Source organism: Acomys russatus, chromosome 22, assembly GCF_903995435.1.
Source record: "Acomys russatus chromosome 22, mAcoRus1.1, whole genome shotgun sequence".
NCBI lineage: Eukaryota > Metazoa > Chordata > Mammalia > Rodentia > Muridae > Acomys > Acomys russatus.
In genome coordinates this window covers 730722-746373 of record NC_067158.1, presented here as the reverse complement: position 1 = coordinate 746373, position 15652 = coordinate 730722, and the positions used below count along the sequence as shown (strand labels likewise).

Genomic DNA, 15652 nt, shown 5'->3' with positions numbered 1-15652 from the left:
GTCAAAGAACACAAACAACTTGCTTACTGTGCAGCTAATACAATCACAGCACACTTTCTTCACATCTGTCAATTCTAGATCACCTGCACCTATTTTTCTACTGCCTCTGGTTCTCTAAAGAACCTTCCATTCAGACTAAGAGCACTTCATGGAACTTGATTCTGAGGCCAACCGTGTATACTTGGAAGTGAAAGCCACATAAAGCTTGCAGGCTGTGGACAGACTTAAGTGAGATCTAAGAAGCTTGGGATGGGAGTTGGCCAAACACCGGGTCCTGACCCATACCTCCTTCAGGCTTTGATCCCAAGTCAGCCCCGGCTTGGTCCTGCTTGCTTACAAGTGACTAGGCCAGAGATGCACAAAGGATTCCACACTCAGTCAGACCCCAGGTGTCTTCAGGGACGTCTCACTTCAGTTGGGTGACAGTGAGCAACCTCCTTTTAAAGCAGTCTGCCCCTGACCATCCTCATGGTTTCACCCCTCATGGCTGCTGCTGGAGATGATTCCCCAGAGCATTTGCTTCAACAGCAGTCAGTCTGTTCTTTATGAAACGTCAAGGAGGGCAAAGCAGGTCACGAGACAACTGCTGGCTATGAGAATGAACAGGAACTCTAGGTACTGGCTCCATCTTTCTCATGCTAGTCATCATGAAGAACAGCCAGAGAGGGACGGGGTGCAAAGGGAATCCTTCGTAGTGAAAGATCACTGATTGGTCAGACAACAGTAAAAATAGTACATTTTGTACCTTAAAAGAATTTAACTGTCTAAGTGGCTAAAATGTGAAATGCTTTGGCCATTCATCCAATCTAAGAAGAGATAAAAGAAAACCAAATGATAAAAATTCCTTTGCACACGACACAGGGAGAGGTCTCCCACAATGGAGGATATTTATTAACTCAAAGTGCAAGGACATTCACGTATTTTCACTACTTACAACACCCAAGTAAGATTTTTCTTTTAAGGAGAAAATAAAAATCAGGCTTACGAACCAACACGGTCTTTGCTCACCACATCACCCTACAGCTAAAGAAGCATGCAGCACAGTGCTGTGTGTCTGTGGAACTAGTCAGCTCAGCGAGTCACCAAGGTCATGTCGGAATTTACTCATTCAAATTAAGAAAAATGCTCTGAACAAAGCTTATCACAGACCTCAGTCCTGTGCCAATGTCTGTACTGCCTTCCTGGGAAAATAAAACAAGAAAGCCAACCAACCAAAACCAACTCTATGTCAGAAAACTGCAAGTACACTATGCTATAAGAGAATGACTCAGTCCAGCACAGCTTTCAGATCACCCATTTTTTAAGGATATTCCACCAAAACCACTGTGAAAATTAACATGTTCCCCACATAGGTATATGAGGTAAGCAACTGGGTCTCTGTTCTGTCTTCTAGTACAATGGCTGCACCCAGTGTTTATGGAACTGGTAACAAAGGCAGGTCTCATAATCCTTGCCAAGGCACCCAGGAGAAAGGGTGTGTGTGTGTTGGGGGGTGGGGGGTGGTTGGGTGTGGAGGAGGAAACAAATCCCTGGATTCTCTGGACCTTGAACACAAAGAGCCATTAATAGAACTGAATTTGGCCTCTGGGCGCTTTGTAAAAAACAGTCAAATATATAAGGCTGGTCTATACAACCTCCATTCCCGGAAGACTGGCTCAAAACTGGGTATACTTAAATGAGGCAGAATGCAGTATAGGAATGTGGGACAACTTTTTGGGTCATGTACTTGTATTTTTACAGTGTCTTAGAACCACTAAACTTGACTTAAATTTTGTTACAGGCTGACTATACACTGTGTGGGACATCCAACAGTCTCAGCAGCCCCTGTGGTTGTGCCAACTTTAAGGAGACTTGGTATAACTGTCACATAGAAACTACGAGTCACTCCCACATGAGCAACAACAGCAGGAACTGCATCCCAACACTCTCTGTTGGAGCCCACTTCCTTAGGACCCCTGCGCCAGCCTGAAGGTCACTGGAATTCAGTCAAGGGTGCTTGCTGATTTATAATGTGTGTGCATGTGCTGTTGGGGGTGGGGGTAGGAGGTACCAAGAAATCAGAATATTTTGTGATCCACTGGGAAGGAGCGTCACTTTGCTAACTTTCTCAGTTTTCTATTTATAAAACCTGTGCCCAGGTGACTAAACACCAAAGTGTTAGGAATGTCAGCTATAAAGAGGCTCCTCTCAAGGGTTCCCGCAGAACACTCATCTGTCTATTCTTTGGCGTTCTTTTCTCAGATTTAGCCTGGGCTTTACCATGGTTCTGCCGATCAATTTTATCTTATTAACTTGCCCTTTAAAAGTGGAGCAAGACTGGGGCAGTGGCTCATACCTGTAACTTAGAACTTAGGGGACTGGAGCAGAAGTACGTTACAGGCCAGTATAGCCACAGTGTGACAATGTATCAGATAGATAGATACAACAAGAAGGACAGATAGATAGATAGGTAAGTGAGTAAATGAGTAAACCAAAAAGGATAGGTAGGCAGACAGGCAAAAAAGCAGGCCTAGCAGAGTCCATCAATTCTCTGGCTAAAGGAACACAGTCTCAAGTGATGTTTGTTTCAAGGCACAAGGAAAGCCACTGTGTGGTGGATTCACACGTCTCTCCTGTACTGAGAACCAACCGTGTCCACAGCCCCCTTTAGAGCCCACTTCCTCTATGTTTGTCTTGGAACATGAATTTATCTTTGAGTGGCTATCCTCTCTCCATGGGTGTTTATGTGCCTCACACTCAAAAGTAGCATCCCTAAGATGGATGCTGACAGACAACGTAGTTTAGGGACATCCCTTCTTAAGGTTTATCTGCCAGAGCATAGCGTAAGTTCACAGTCCTTTCAAGGGACATGAATGCCCTTTGTCACAAAGGATCTAACACGCCTGCTGTATTTCTTTGGACATATAGCCACATGGGAATATACAGCTACAGGGTGTTGGTGCGAAGTTAAACTATATTCTTAGCACACAAATTAATTCTGCCCCGGCCCCCAGGTCCCGACATTCTCTCGTGGATGCTCCTCATCCCACTCTATTAAAACAGAGAGACGGAATTCCACTGCAGCTCTCTGACGGACGAAGAAATATGATGTGTTCATGAATTCACACATGTGGAGCTCACTATGTGCTTTTCCACAGCTAGTTTGCAGAGTCTACATTTTCCTGGCCAACTATAGTTTTCAAAGTGTGTTTATGCATTTATCAAGGGAGAATCCTGAGATTAATGCCACATGTTAAAACTTGGTTTTTGAATTTAGAGTATCTCTCAGCCTAACTTTTCTAAAGGGTCTTAAATGAACAAACCTGAATTATAGCTTTAAATTTTCTGTTTTCTTTTTCTTTTTTAGGTTTTCAAGACAGGGTTTCTCTGTATAGCCTTGACTGCCTGGACTTGCTTTGTAGACCAGACTGATTTCAACTCAGAGATATTCCTGCCTCTGCCTCCCAAGTGCTGGGATTAAAGGTGTGTGACACCACTGCCTGGCTAACTTTTCTGTTTTTTAAAAAACATTTACTCATTTTTATTATATGTTTATGTGTTTTGCCTACATGTACAGCTGTGTAACATGTACTGGCAGTGCACATAGAAGCCAGAGGAAGGGGGTCAGAACAGATCTACTGGAACTGGAACTGCAGGCAGTTGTGAGTCTGACTGAGCCCGGCCCCTCTGGGAGAGCAAGCCAGTGTTCTTAACCACCAAGCATGCCTCTAGACCATATATCTCTGGTTTAATATTAGAGAGTTTCAGTATTTATTAAGGTCTTTCCTTCCATGGTATTTAAATGTACCTTATTTCAAAGAGTTAAAGCAACACTAAAATGCCTTTCAGGGCATGTCTGTACATCATTGCTCAGTGGTTTTCTCAGATGGAAAATATCTGTGTCTGTATTGCCTAGTGTGGTAGCCAGCAGTTGTCTGTCAGAACTATGTCCTGAATTTTAACTTAAAATGAAGCAACCACGTGTAGCTAACGCAAGTATAGCCTCTACAGTATCCTGAAATGTCGACGAACTGACAATCTAAATGACTGATAGACAGTTCCTCCAGGTGAACTCACAGGCATGCTAACTCATAACCAAGGTCACTAATGGACTTCCAGCATCATTTATTTCACAATTTTATTGCTTTTCTTCAAATGATGGCTGGCTCCTGTTGGAAACCACATACCTCTTGACAATCTTGCAGGAATTTCTGTAGATCACGGTTGTCCTTTAATCTCATCAAAAGTTCACTGGCCGCCTCACGATTCTTTTTGTGTCTGTCAGAAGAATCAAATAATTCAATAATAATTAAATGTAGAATTTATAAGCTGATTTCTTCCCTGGGCTTCTGTATGAGCAGAGAAATATTTTTTACAGTCTGTAACTATTTGACAGAGGCAAGATGGAGAAATATAGCATCCCCTAAACACCTGTCAATAATGCACACAGGCCAATGAGAGTCACTACATATAAGACCCTGCTACTGACAATGTCAAAGAACTAGAAATGTATTCTCTAGAAACTCAAAACTGGGTACAAGGCTAAATAGAACATATAAGCTAGGTATGGTGGTGCACGCCTTTAATCCCTGCACTCAGGAGGCAGAGGCTAGGTGGATCGTTGTAAGTTCGAGGCCAGCCTGGTCTACAAAGTGAGTCCAGTACAGGCAAGGCTACTACACAGAGAAACCCTGTCTCGAAAAACAAAACAAAACACATAATCATGTAATGGTTGGGGCCAGAGGGGCAGCCTATTTGTTGAGCACGGACTGTTTTCCCAGAGGTCTCGAGTTTGATTACCAGCACCTACATGGCAGTTTATAAACCTCTGTAATTCCAGTTCCGTGGGATCCACTGCCCTCTGTTGGCCTCCCCAAGCACCAGGCACTCACACGGTGAACAGACATACAGACAAAAATACCCATAGACATAAAATAAGTAATAATAAAAATAAATCATGTAGGCCTGTCTCTATCTTCCGAGTGCAGGAATTAAAGGCATGCCCTATCACAGGCAGCTTGATTATCCGTAAGAAATTATTTTCTGATAAATTCCTATCTTGGGACGTTATCATACCCAAACACCACAAAATAACAATTTTGTGCCTATAAGGTCACAGGCTTATTCAATCCTACTCTTGGTAGGATAGCTAAGGTTTTAAGTCAAAACGAAAACATTAAGAACAAACAAACAGCAAACAGCAAACCTCAAACCTGTAAGATTTGGAGGCTGCTGCTGAAACTAGTAAACAGCTCGAGAAGCAGGTGCTCAGCTTGAGTGCTAACTTGCTGTGCCAGAGGCCTCCGGAAACTGGAACAGCAGAGTGAATGACGAGAAAGGGCTACTCATGCAGTGACGGCCGCTGCTCAACGGCAACGGTGAAGAGCAGCAAGCGTGCCACGCTGAGGAGTGACGCGCAGGGGTGCACACAAAGTGCAGAGGCTGCAGATGGAGCTCAGCTGGTGCAGTGTTGCCTAGCAAGGCAGGCACGTAGAGATTACTCCCTAGCACCACGCAAGACAGCCAGGTGGGGCACGCCTGGGATCTCAGGACTACTGAGTTAGACGCAGGGGAGTTGGATGTTCAAGGTTAACCTCAGCTAACTGAATTTGAGGTGAACAGAAAGAGCTGGGCCTCCACTGTGATTCTCACAGCAATTCTTTGCTTGATGAAGTGAGCAAGAGCAGCTCAGGAAACACAGCAAGTGTTGAGTGACACTCAAGAGAAGTTTCCTCAAGAGAAAGACAGACCTGACTGTGCATCTCCCATACACACCCTTAGTGAGTGCTGACAACGTGACATTGTAGCTATCACCCACCTATACTAGGGCTGTAAGAATATCACAAATAGTAGGGCGTGTGCCTTTAATCCCAGCCCTTAGAAGGCAGAGTAAGTTCCAGGACTGCCAGGGCTCCAGGCTACACAATGAATCCCTGTCTTAAAAAACAAAAACTAAAAAGCAAAAATAACAAAAAAGAATACACAAATGGAAATAATGTGGCCATTAAAATGTTTGATACATGAAGGGACTTTCTGCTTTCTTAGTTAAAAGGGTTCCTGCAGTTCCCACGGACAAGGGGATCTTAACACTTAGACAAAAGGCTGCTTTGCCATGGCTCTTCTTTATCAGAAACCACAAACCAAACAAACAATTAAATGAACCTGGGCCGAAGGGATATCTGAAAATGTTCTTCGAGAAAGAATATCAAGAACGTTTCTGAAAGGTCCTAACCCTCAAAATCCAGCTGTTTACAGGAGGTTTAATAAACAAATTGAACAGGTGATCATTTGAGTTGCAGCTAGTGGCAAAAGGCAGTAGTTTTGCCTTTACTCAAAGGCCTTGGGAAAAGGGGTCCCTCCCTTCTTCCCAGCATCCCAGCCACCACACTGGCAGTAACAGGATATGTGCATTCTGAGGCTCACTGAAGTAATGGGATGAAAACAATTCTAAACAGAGTTTAAAACATCCCTTCTTTCAGGGAGAAAAACCACCAGACAGATTCTGAATGCACTTCTTATGCAATCACGTCTCATGCACGCAGATTTCTGTGAGATCACAAACAAGGTTCAAGTCCAAACGGCAGTGCTAGGTGTGTGTGTGGGGGGGTGGGGTGGGTGAGCATGGCCTTTACACAGTATGCTCTAAGGAGATTAAGCTGCCTCAGATAAGACTGAGCATGAAGCTATGTATGGAGGTATGTGCCTGTGATCCCACCACTTAGAAAGGTGAGGCAAGAGGATTGCTGTGAGTCTGAGGTCTGCCTGGGCTAAAGAGTAAGACTGTGTCTCATAAAACCAAACCAAACCAAGTCAAAGCCAGTTTACATGGCCAAAAGGTTTTCTGGTGACAACATGTGACATTCATGCAAAGGAAAGCTTAGAAATACTCTCACATTTGGGTCATGGATATAGTAACAGGAAAGGGACCAGGAAGAGCCTTCTCAAATATGGCTGTTGTTTCTGCAATCCTAAAAGACTTTATGTAGTGATGTCCTCTCACCACTTGTCCCTATAACAAGACTCAAAAGTGGAACAGATACTGATGCTGGGTGCACCTCTGCTTCCTCTGAGTTTGAATGAAGGCCTAAGATAATTTGGTAACACTAATCCATGTGAGAGGGTGAACTGAACCTTGCCACAGGCTACAGTGATCTGGGGGCGGGATCATGCTGAGAGCAGTGCACATGAGGAAGGCCTGCTTTGTGAACTCTCAGAGGGAAGCAGAGGTTCTGCTGGGTCTACTCATGTGATACTTTAGAATCAGGGAGATGGTGCTGTGGAGAAAGCACCTGCTGGCAAGTGTGATGACTCAAGTTCAATCCTGGGGGACTACATGCTCGAAGAAGAGAACTGGCTGCTGCACATTCTGACACCCACATAGCACACTCTCATCTAAAATAAACAAAATAGAAACAATATTTTAAAATATTTCATTAAAAAAAAAATCTGTGGAAATAAAACCTTCACTTTGCTGGGACAACCAAAATATGGGAAGTGTTTCACTAGGGTCAGCACACAGAAGCTGTGGTTAAAAGCTGGCTGCGGCTGCCACTTGAGCTGGTAGGGGATTGGTGCTCTACGGGTCATCCCAGGTGAATATTGGTTTTGAGGGCATGATGTGGTCATAGAGAGCAGCTGAGGCTTGACACTATGAGAGGCCATTGGTGAAGGTATAGACTCAGTAGCAGTGGAAACCCCAGGATTGAAGGGGACACAGAGAAAAGTAGAGGTCCTGCACCATGTGGCAGGGTCACAGGACCTGAATAGAGCCCAGGCTGGCTTCAAACCCATAGAGATCTGCTTGTCTCTGCCTCTAGAGTGCTGGGATTAAAGACATGTGCCATCACACCTGGGAGAGAGAGAGAGAGATAGAGTGTGAGTAAGTGAGTGAGTGAGTGAGTGTGTGTGTGTGTGTGTGAGTGAGTGAGTGAGTGTGTGTGACTGTGTGTGTGTGTGTGTGTGTGTGTGTGTGTGTGTGTGTGTGTGTGTGTGTGTGTTTTGTAGCGGATGGCTACAAGGCCCTTTGGAACCGAGCAAATCCTGAGTGGGCAGCAGAAGTCTGACACTGAGCTTTTTATAACTGTTGGAGTTTGATTTCACTCTGACTGTACCTTGGTTCTTCATCTTGAATTAAGAAAGCATTTAATTTATTTTTGATTTGAAATAAACCACAGTTGAAAGACTGTGGAATTTTACAAACTTTGAAAGAAATTTTAATGGACATTATAAAGAGAGCGTAGATATGTTGGAGACTTTGGATATTTTAGAGGCTTGGCCTTTGAAAGACTGAAGATGTTTGAAAGAAATTGAGCTTTTAAGTGTTTGAACTTTTTAAGACTGTGGGCTTTTGACGCTATTTTATTTTATATTTTCATGTTAATATCAGCATGGCATTTTGAAGACCACAAGAAAAGAATGCTATGGCTTAATAAGTGATGCGTTTGTGTGTCGAGTTGGCAGGAGTCAAGCATGCTGGCTAGTTTTTATGTCAGCTTGACACAAGCTAGCTAAGTCATTTGGAAGAGAACATCACTGAGAAAATACCCCACCAATTGACTTAAGCTTGTGGTACATATTTTTGATTGATGATTGATGTGGGTGGGCCCAGCTGCTTTAACAAAGCACGCTGAGAAGCCACGAGGAACAAGTTAGTAAGCGGCACTCCTCCATGGCTTTGGCTCCAGTTCCTGCCCTGAGTTCCTTGGTTGATGGTCTACAAGCTGTAAGCTGGAAATAAACCCTTTCTTCCCCAGGTTGCTTTCTTTGGTCATGGTATTTTATCACAGTGATAGAGACCCTGGCTACAACGGGGGATTTCTGTATCAAGCTGGATAGAGGTCCATGCTGTACTGTTCTGTGTCTGGACACTGCTGCAATCTTCCTTGACGGCCAGGAGGCTCCCTCCCATGTTCAGACTCTTAGGGAAGGCTATGGTGGCTCCTGCGCCCATGTTTTCTCAACACACAGTGCTTTCGTACAAGACGAATAGACCTGAAAGTTTAAATATTTATTCAGCTTGTGTCCTTCCAGCCCCTGGAACTCCCAGGTCTGTCTGCAAAAATCCTCTGGCACTGGTTTCCAATCTGCAGGCCTTCAGGGATAAGGAAGTGATACTAGGACTCAGTTCCTATCAGCTGTCTTCAAGAAACAGATTGAAGCTGAGTCAACACGCGATGCTCTCTCCTCCCACCTTCCTTCTGTTGAGCAATAGTAAAGAATGTTCTCTATTTGATTTTTAAATCAAAGCCAGGTGAACACACTTCTTTTTCCTTTCTCTTTCTTCCTTTCTTTCTTTCTTTCTTTTTCTTTCTTTCAGACAGGGTTTCTCTGTGTAGCCCTGCCTATTCTGGAACTCGCTGCAGAGCAACGTGGCCTTGAACTCAGAGATAGTCCCAGCACTCGGGGAGGCTGAGGCAGGCAGATCTCTGAATTTGAGACCAGTCTCATCTACAGAGCAAGTTCTACAACGGCCTAGGCTACACAGAGAACTCCTTTCCTGAAAAACAAAAGCCAGCCAGCAAGCAAACAAACAAAAAAACAAACCTGAGAAATCCCTAAGAAAGCCCTGAAATCCAGCAGGCAGCCATCTTTAGAGCCACCTGCTTCCAGCAGCCCTGTGCAGCAGCAGCACTGTGGGAGGCAGCAGGCCAGCTGCATGTCTGTCCAGATGCAGATGCCTAAGAGCCACTAAGCCAGCACGTGCACCTCATGTGGATGGAGGTGCAAGACATATGACATTCACAAAATGAGACTCAATGTTATGAAAGAATAAAGTCTTTATCCCCACTTAACATATTAGGAACTGGGAGGTCTTTGGTCCTTACACTCTGTAAGATTTTGATGGAATTTTTGTTTTTAAAAGCAACACACACACACACACACAAAATAAATAAATAAATGCAATATACACAAAATCATAGTATAAGTTATATTTATCTTCCAACTTAAGTGCAAGGAAGTTGGAACTGCTAAATCTGGGAAGCAAAGCAACTCCCCTCTGTACCTTATGTCTTATTTTAATTTGACTTGGCCCAGATTCCCAGGAGACCATTTTAGGTTGGAAAGCAAGAGGCTGTGTGAGCAAACAGCTCTTCTGAACTGCATAAGGAGGACAGACGAAGAGCCTTGATATCAGTCTCACAAGAAGACCTTAAGTTCAGTCTGAACTGTAGGCAAAATGGAAACGTGACATCAGAAGCTAAGGACTGAGCTACATGGCCAGCCCAGAACTGACCCTCAAGTGTGCACCTCAACTTTGACTGGCTCAGGCCTCCCACTTTAACCAGAACAGGCAAAGACCCAGATTTAGGGTATATAGACCTTCAACAACTAGAGAGGAGGAAGAAGAGAAGACAAAGCCAAACTGTCTCATCTTGGAGAATGCCACAGATGAGGAGAAGATGTCTTTCTCTATCATGATGGCAGGGGAGGGGGGCGACTGTTCGTTCCTCCATGGCTTTCTTAGGTACTCAGGACAAGCAAATCTCACCTTCTTCCTTTCCTCTGTCCTGGTAGGTACCTGAGAAGTGTCACATGGATGAAGGAGAATGTGGCCTAGGCTAGGAAAACTCAGGCTTTCAAGGTCCACCATGACAACTGTGCAAGACTGCAGCTTTTGGAGGATGGCTGCCTAGCATATGGCAGTCACAGGCCTCTGGCTAAGTACTACCTTGGCTTCCCTGGCTTTCTTTTGGGGACATCTATGAATGCTTTACAAGTATCACACTCAAGTAGCCATGTGCCACTCCCTCACTTCCTGGGCGGGTAGATGCAATTTTGGTAAGCGCGTATGCTCTGCTCACTGGGGAACTCAGACCCACAAGGTCCGCAGGCTGAGGGTAGAGGACCTCACTCAAACCTTCAAACATCGTACCTGTCGTCAATAGAGTCCACCTTCTCCTGGATGCGGTCCGAGTTGATGTTCCCATCGCTCACCAGCCTTCGGCCAGTCTCCACGACAGCATTGATCTTCTCCTCGTTGGCATCCATGGTGGTCATGAAGTCTTCCTGCTTCTTAATAGCTGCTTCAGCTCCTTCCAGGGTAGTGGGCATTTCAGTATGAGCCAAAACATATTCCTTATTTTAAAAGAGAGAGAAAAATCCAGAATGGTATGACGTATTAACAAAGAACCTTTCCTCTGTGTGTTTCCATACACATTACAATCACTGTTTCACTGTACTTCCACTCCGCAAAGTAACTTACTGAAGTGGGCAAAATTAAAAGTTTGAAAGGCAAGCAAAGCAAAAAACAAAAACCAACTAACCGCATGCACCCGCACTACCCCACCCCGCCACCCGAAGTGCATGCATCCAAGTACACCACCATAAGTCAGTCCATATCCCTAAGTAGTAAATGTCATAAACTGATTCTCCCATAATAAGCAAAGCTCAGTCTGTCGACTGGTTGGGTCCACAAAGGCAGCAACAGCGGCATCAGCATCAGCAGCCCCTCTATACTCTTCTTTTAAGAGAGATTAATACTCCCAATGTTGGCAGCCATCTTCAGCTGCTTTTACTACCCTCATCTTTGCTTTGTATATCTGGGTGAAACTCTTCATCTTTCTAGAACAAAAAAAACCCCTCAATATTTGCTCACTGTATTTAAGTTGGGCTAGCACCCCACAGAATACGGCCATATTAAATGAGGAATTATTATGAGGACCTTAATGGTAACTGCAACAGAACCAGACTCTGCTTCCTCAGAGAGCTTCAATTCTAGATTTTTTTTTTTTTCTTCATCCTGAGGGATTTCAATGCCATGAAGAGTCGGGGGTGGCATACGCTTCAAAACAATACATCTAATTTCACATAGGCATGCCTTAAGCTTAGCCAAGAGTTTCAAACACCAGGCAGGGCCTGTTTCAACAAGATGGAAGCCAAGGCCATGTCCAACGTTACCTGGTTGTTAAGAAAAGCTTCTGCTTGCTTTGTGTCCCTGAGGAACTGCTGGTAGGCATGGGACTGCGACAGAAGATTTTGTCTGTTCTCCCACATTTTGTGAAGCTCATTCCAGCCAGTGTCTAAGGCCTGCAGCCGCTGCCGCAGAAACATGTACTGGGCATCAGTCTGGCCTTGGGTGACCATCTCACCCATGTCCCGCATCTTCTGGTAGTCCTCCTCGTAATTGTCAATCTCATTTTTTATATTCTCGTGCTGTGTGAGAAGCTTCTCTGCCTCAGTCAGCGTGTTCGGCATGTCCTCTGAGGCGATGGCAGTCTGCGTCCTGGAGAGCCAGGACTGGAAGTCATCCAGGTCCCGCAGGAACTGCTGCAGCTTGCTGGCCTCGCCCAGGGAGGCCTCTCGGTTCTTCAGGGTGGTCTTCATTTCCTCCCACACGTCACTAATCTCGGCCAGCCGAGACAGGATGGCTTGGGCCTGGTCAGGGTGCTCGGACTCCAGCTTCTCGGCCTCTTTCTGCAGGTCACTCAGCTTCGCCTCGATGGCCACCAAGTCTCGTTCCATGCCGGTCAGCTTGCGCTGCAGGGCCATGACCCCCGCCAGGTCATTGCCAAGGTCTTGGGTAGACTCAATAACCTTGGTCTTTTCCCGGATCCAGGATTTGGTTTCATTGCACTCGAGGTGGTAGTTCTGGATGCTCAGGGCAGACAGAAGAGCATCCTTTTTCCTGTCCACCAGGTCTCTGAACTGACTCCACCTGTGGATACAGAGAGCGTGGCATGAGAAGGGACGCCAAGTCTACGGTAGATCCCGGACAGTGGGAGTCAAAGCCACCTCACTTCCCCCATCTTCCTTTGACTCAGTATTTTCACGTGCTTATTTTTAAATCATGTCATGCAGTAAACGTCTATCAAATGGCGCAGTGAACAGTTGGAACACATCTGTCCCCCAGGTCTAGTAATTCATGTCTGCTGTCCTCATCATACACACCATACACATACACAGAATGGCAGGGACAGGACAAAGGTCGTCCCTGGTAACTGAGGCTCTCTTCAGCAAGTTAAGCTCTATAAGAGAACTCTGCTCTAGACGTCAACTTCAAGGGACAATGACGGTTTTATCTTGCTGTCTCCCACCACACTGGGTACAGGTCACTAGGGCTCTAATTTCAATTTGGGGAGCAGCAGATGCTGGGTGACTCGGCTCATGTTCTGAATGATGTCACCTCACCCTAAAAACTGCTTCTTGCAAAACATGAATGAGAATATACGGAAAAGCAGATGCCACCGTCATGACATCAAAGCCAGTGAACTTGCGCAGGAAGTTCCCGGTAGCGAAGCTAGTCCGGCGCCCTCGCCCGCTGCAGACCCACACAGGGATAACATGCACACGACTGAACCACGTGTACCTCGTGTTGAGCTTGTCCTGCTGAGCTCTGATTTCCTTTTCACTCGGGTGGCCACTGTGCATCAGCTGCCGTGCAATCTGGTTCACCACAGCAACCCGGGAAGCTTGGTTGTTCATTTCTGGTTCGAGGCTCTCAAATCTGAGAAAAGCAATTCAGAAGGGTGGTGACTGCCAGGGCCCGATGTGCCAGCTGCAGCCTCGGCTCCCAGGCAGCCTCACTCACCTGTGCTGGATCACCTCCAGGTCCTCCAGCTTCTCTGGGATCTGCATGTTGTTAAGCCACTGCTCCTTCTCATCAATCCAGAGCTCGCAGGCATCGGCCTCGCTGAACATCTTGTACAGGGCCAGGGTGTCCTGCAGGGCCTGCTTCCTCAGCCGCGTTAGCTCCGCCACCTCCTTGTAGCGCTCCTCAATTCCTGCCAGCCGGCCCTTCACATCCGGAGACTCTGCGTGTGCTTGGGGAAGGGCGCTGGCCTGCTCATGCAGCGTGTCGATGGTGGGCCTGTAGTTGGTGATCTCTTCGGCTACGTCTTTATGCTTCTTGACCAGGGACTGGGTGGAGTACTCATCATGGCCCACATCATTGCTGGAGACGATCTTGAGGATGTCGAGCATCCAAGCATCAATGTCATCAGCATCTGCCTGGAACTGGTGCAGCAGTAAGGCCTCCTCTAGGCGCTTCTTCCGGATGGCCGAGAGCTGCTCCAGGTTGGCCCACTGCTCCCGGATGTAAGTGATCCTCTCACGGATCTTATCTGACCCTAAGTGCTCCTCTGCGATCATGTCTTCACCTTCTTTAATGGCCTGCTCAAAGTGGCCACTGCGGCCGCTCATCTCATCCTCAAACGCCCGGTGCTTGCTCAGCAGGCGCATGACACTAGTCAAGTCTTTGCCGTAATCATCCGAGGACAGGATCTTCTCCTTCTCCCGGATCCAGCCTTCCTCTTCTGCCATCTCCCAGAAGAACTTCCAGAGGCGACGGTACTCTTCGAGGCGAGCCCTGCGCTCAGCTGCCAGCTGACAAAGCTCTTGGTAGCAGAACTCCATGTGGGCAACACGGTCTCGGATTACCTGGGGGTCGCAGGGCTTGTAGCCTGTTTCAACACCAAGGAAAGAATGTTGAGTGTCCAACAGTTTCCTGCTCACTGGTAGACAGAAAGCTGTGTTCCATGGTCTTAGCCTGGTTACAGGTTCAAGTCTAAGCAGTGCCGTGTAAAAAGCAACAGGATACTTCCCGAGCTCCTGACTGCAGCAGGAAGAGGGGCTACGATGTGCAAGGCTCTTTGCACACGCACAGAGCTCTGCAGATGGCCCAGCTGTAGACAAAGAAATCACTTCTAACTCGAGACAGCACACACATCATATGAGAGAAGGCAGCTGTGTATTTTTGGTTAGGGGCAAAGCCTAACCCTTCTAAACAACCTCTAGACAGCATGTGACCAGGCGTTAAAGCTGTGAGCTGCTGGAGTAGTCACCGCAGGCTGTTAGTGCATATTTTTTATTGAGCGTGGGTTGGCAACGTTTTCACTGCCAGACACCAAAGCTCTCAAAACCAAGTAGCATTGGAATAAAGAATAGATGTGTCTTTAAAAGAGGCAGTGCTGAAGTATTCAAAAACTACTGCACTTTGCACTGCACACATTATAACCTGGAAACAATCCTCCCCAAAACCTATAATGGTGCTGCTGTAAGTTACAATTCCACTGCCACACACAGTTTGTAGGATATAGAGATACACTCCGCTGTGGAGGAGATGATGTCTCCGACAGTCACTCTCACCTTCCCCGTCTGTTGCAAACTTCTGGGCAGAGGCATTCACACCCCTTACACGCTCTGCTTGGATGGCGATGTCTGCTTCAACCAGGGTGTGCTTCTGCAACAAGTCTTCTACACCAAGCAAGTGCTTGCCATAGTCTTGAGATAGTAACAGCACCTGTACACAAGCAGCAACACAAGGGAAGCTTGTGAAATCAACCTTGATTTCAGATTATCTTTGGACAAGCAGATTCGCTGTACCCTCCCTCTGGCTTGTCACTGGCCACCTCTGGGCAAGACAACGCCAAGTAAGTCAGAACAAAACAAACATGAGACCTAGATAAGGAAGGAGAAACACAACAAACTAAGGACCATCTACCTGGACAAAAACTAATAAAATTCACATTAAAAACAGAACAGAAAGGGCAGTCTCCCAAGGGACCTCCCCATCAAGAGCTTATCGGTGTGCCTTTACACCATTATATAACTGTAATCAGTAGGAGACTACTTAAAAGCCTGTTTGGCACATCTTTAACCCACTAAGGAGACCATGGTCAGGTGGCAGATCATCATTTTGAACTCACTGAGATTTTCTTGTTTCTCATTCAACCTG

At 46.1% G+C, this 15652-nt stretch overlaps 1 protein-coding gene across 2 annotated transcripts in view; it reads right to left on the bottom strand.

The window, feature by feature from the left end:
• Window positions 1-15652, bottom strand: part of Sptbn1 (spectrin beta, non-erythrocytic 1) — a 117687-nt gene that overhangs the window by 24512 nt on the left and 77523 nt on the right. For both annotated transcript variants that reach the window (XM_051165307.1, XM_051165308.1), the window contains exons 12-17: window positions 15064-15217; window positions 13508-14378; window positions 13286-13423; window positions 11878-12634; window positions 10853-11055; window positions 4167-4257 (exon numbers count right to left, since the gene is read on the bottom strand). In XM_051165307.1, the coding sequence (XP_051021264.1) occupies window positions 4167-4257; window positions 10853-11055; window positions 11878-12634; window positions 13286-13423; window positions 13508-14378; window positions 15064-15217 (2214 nt within the window). The remainder of the gene's footprint in view (window positions 1-4166; window positions 4258-10852; window positions 11056-11877; window positions 12635-13285; window positions 13424-13507; window positions 14379-15063; window positions 15218-15652) is intronic.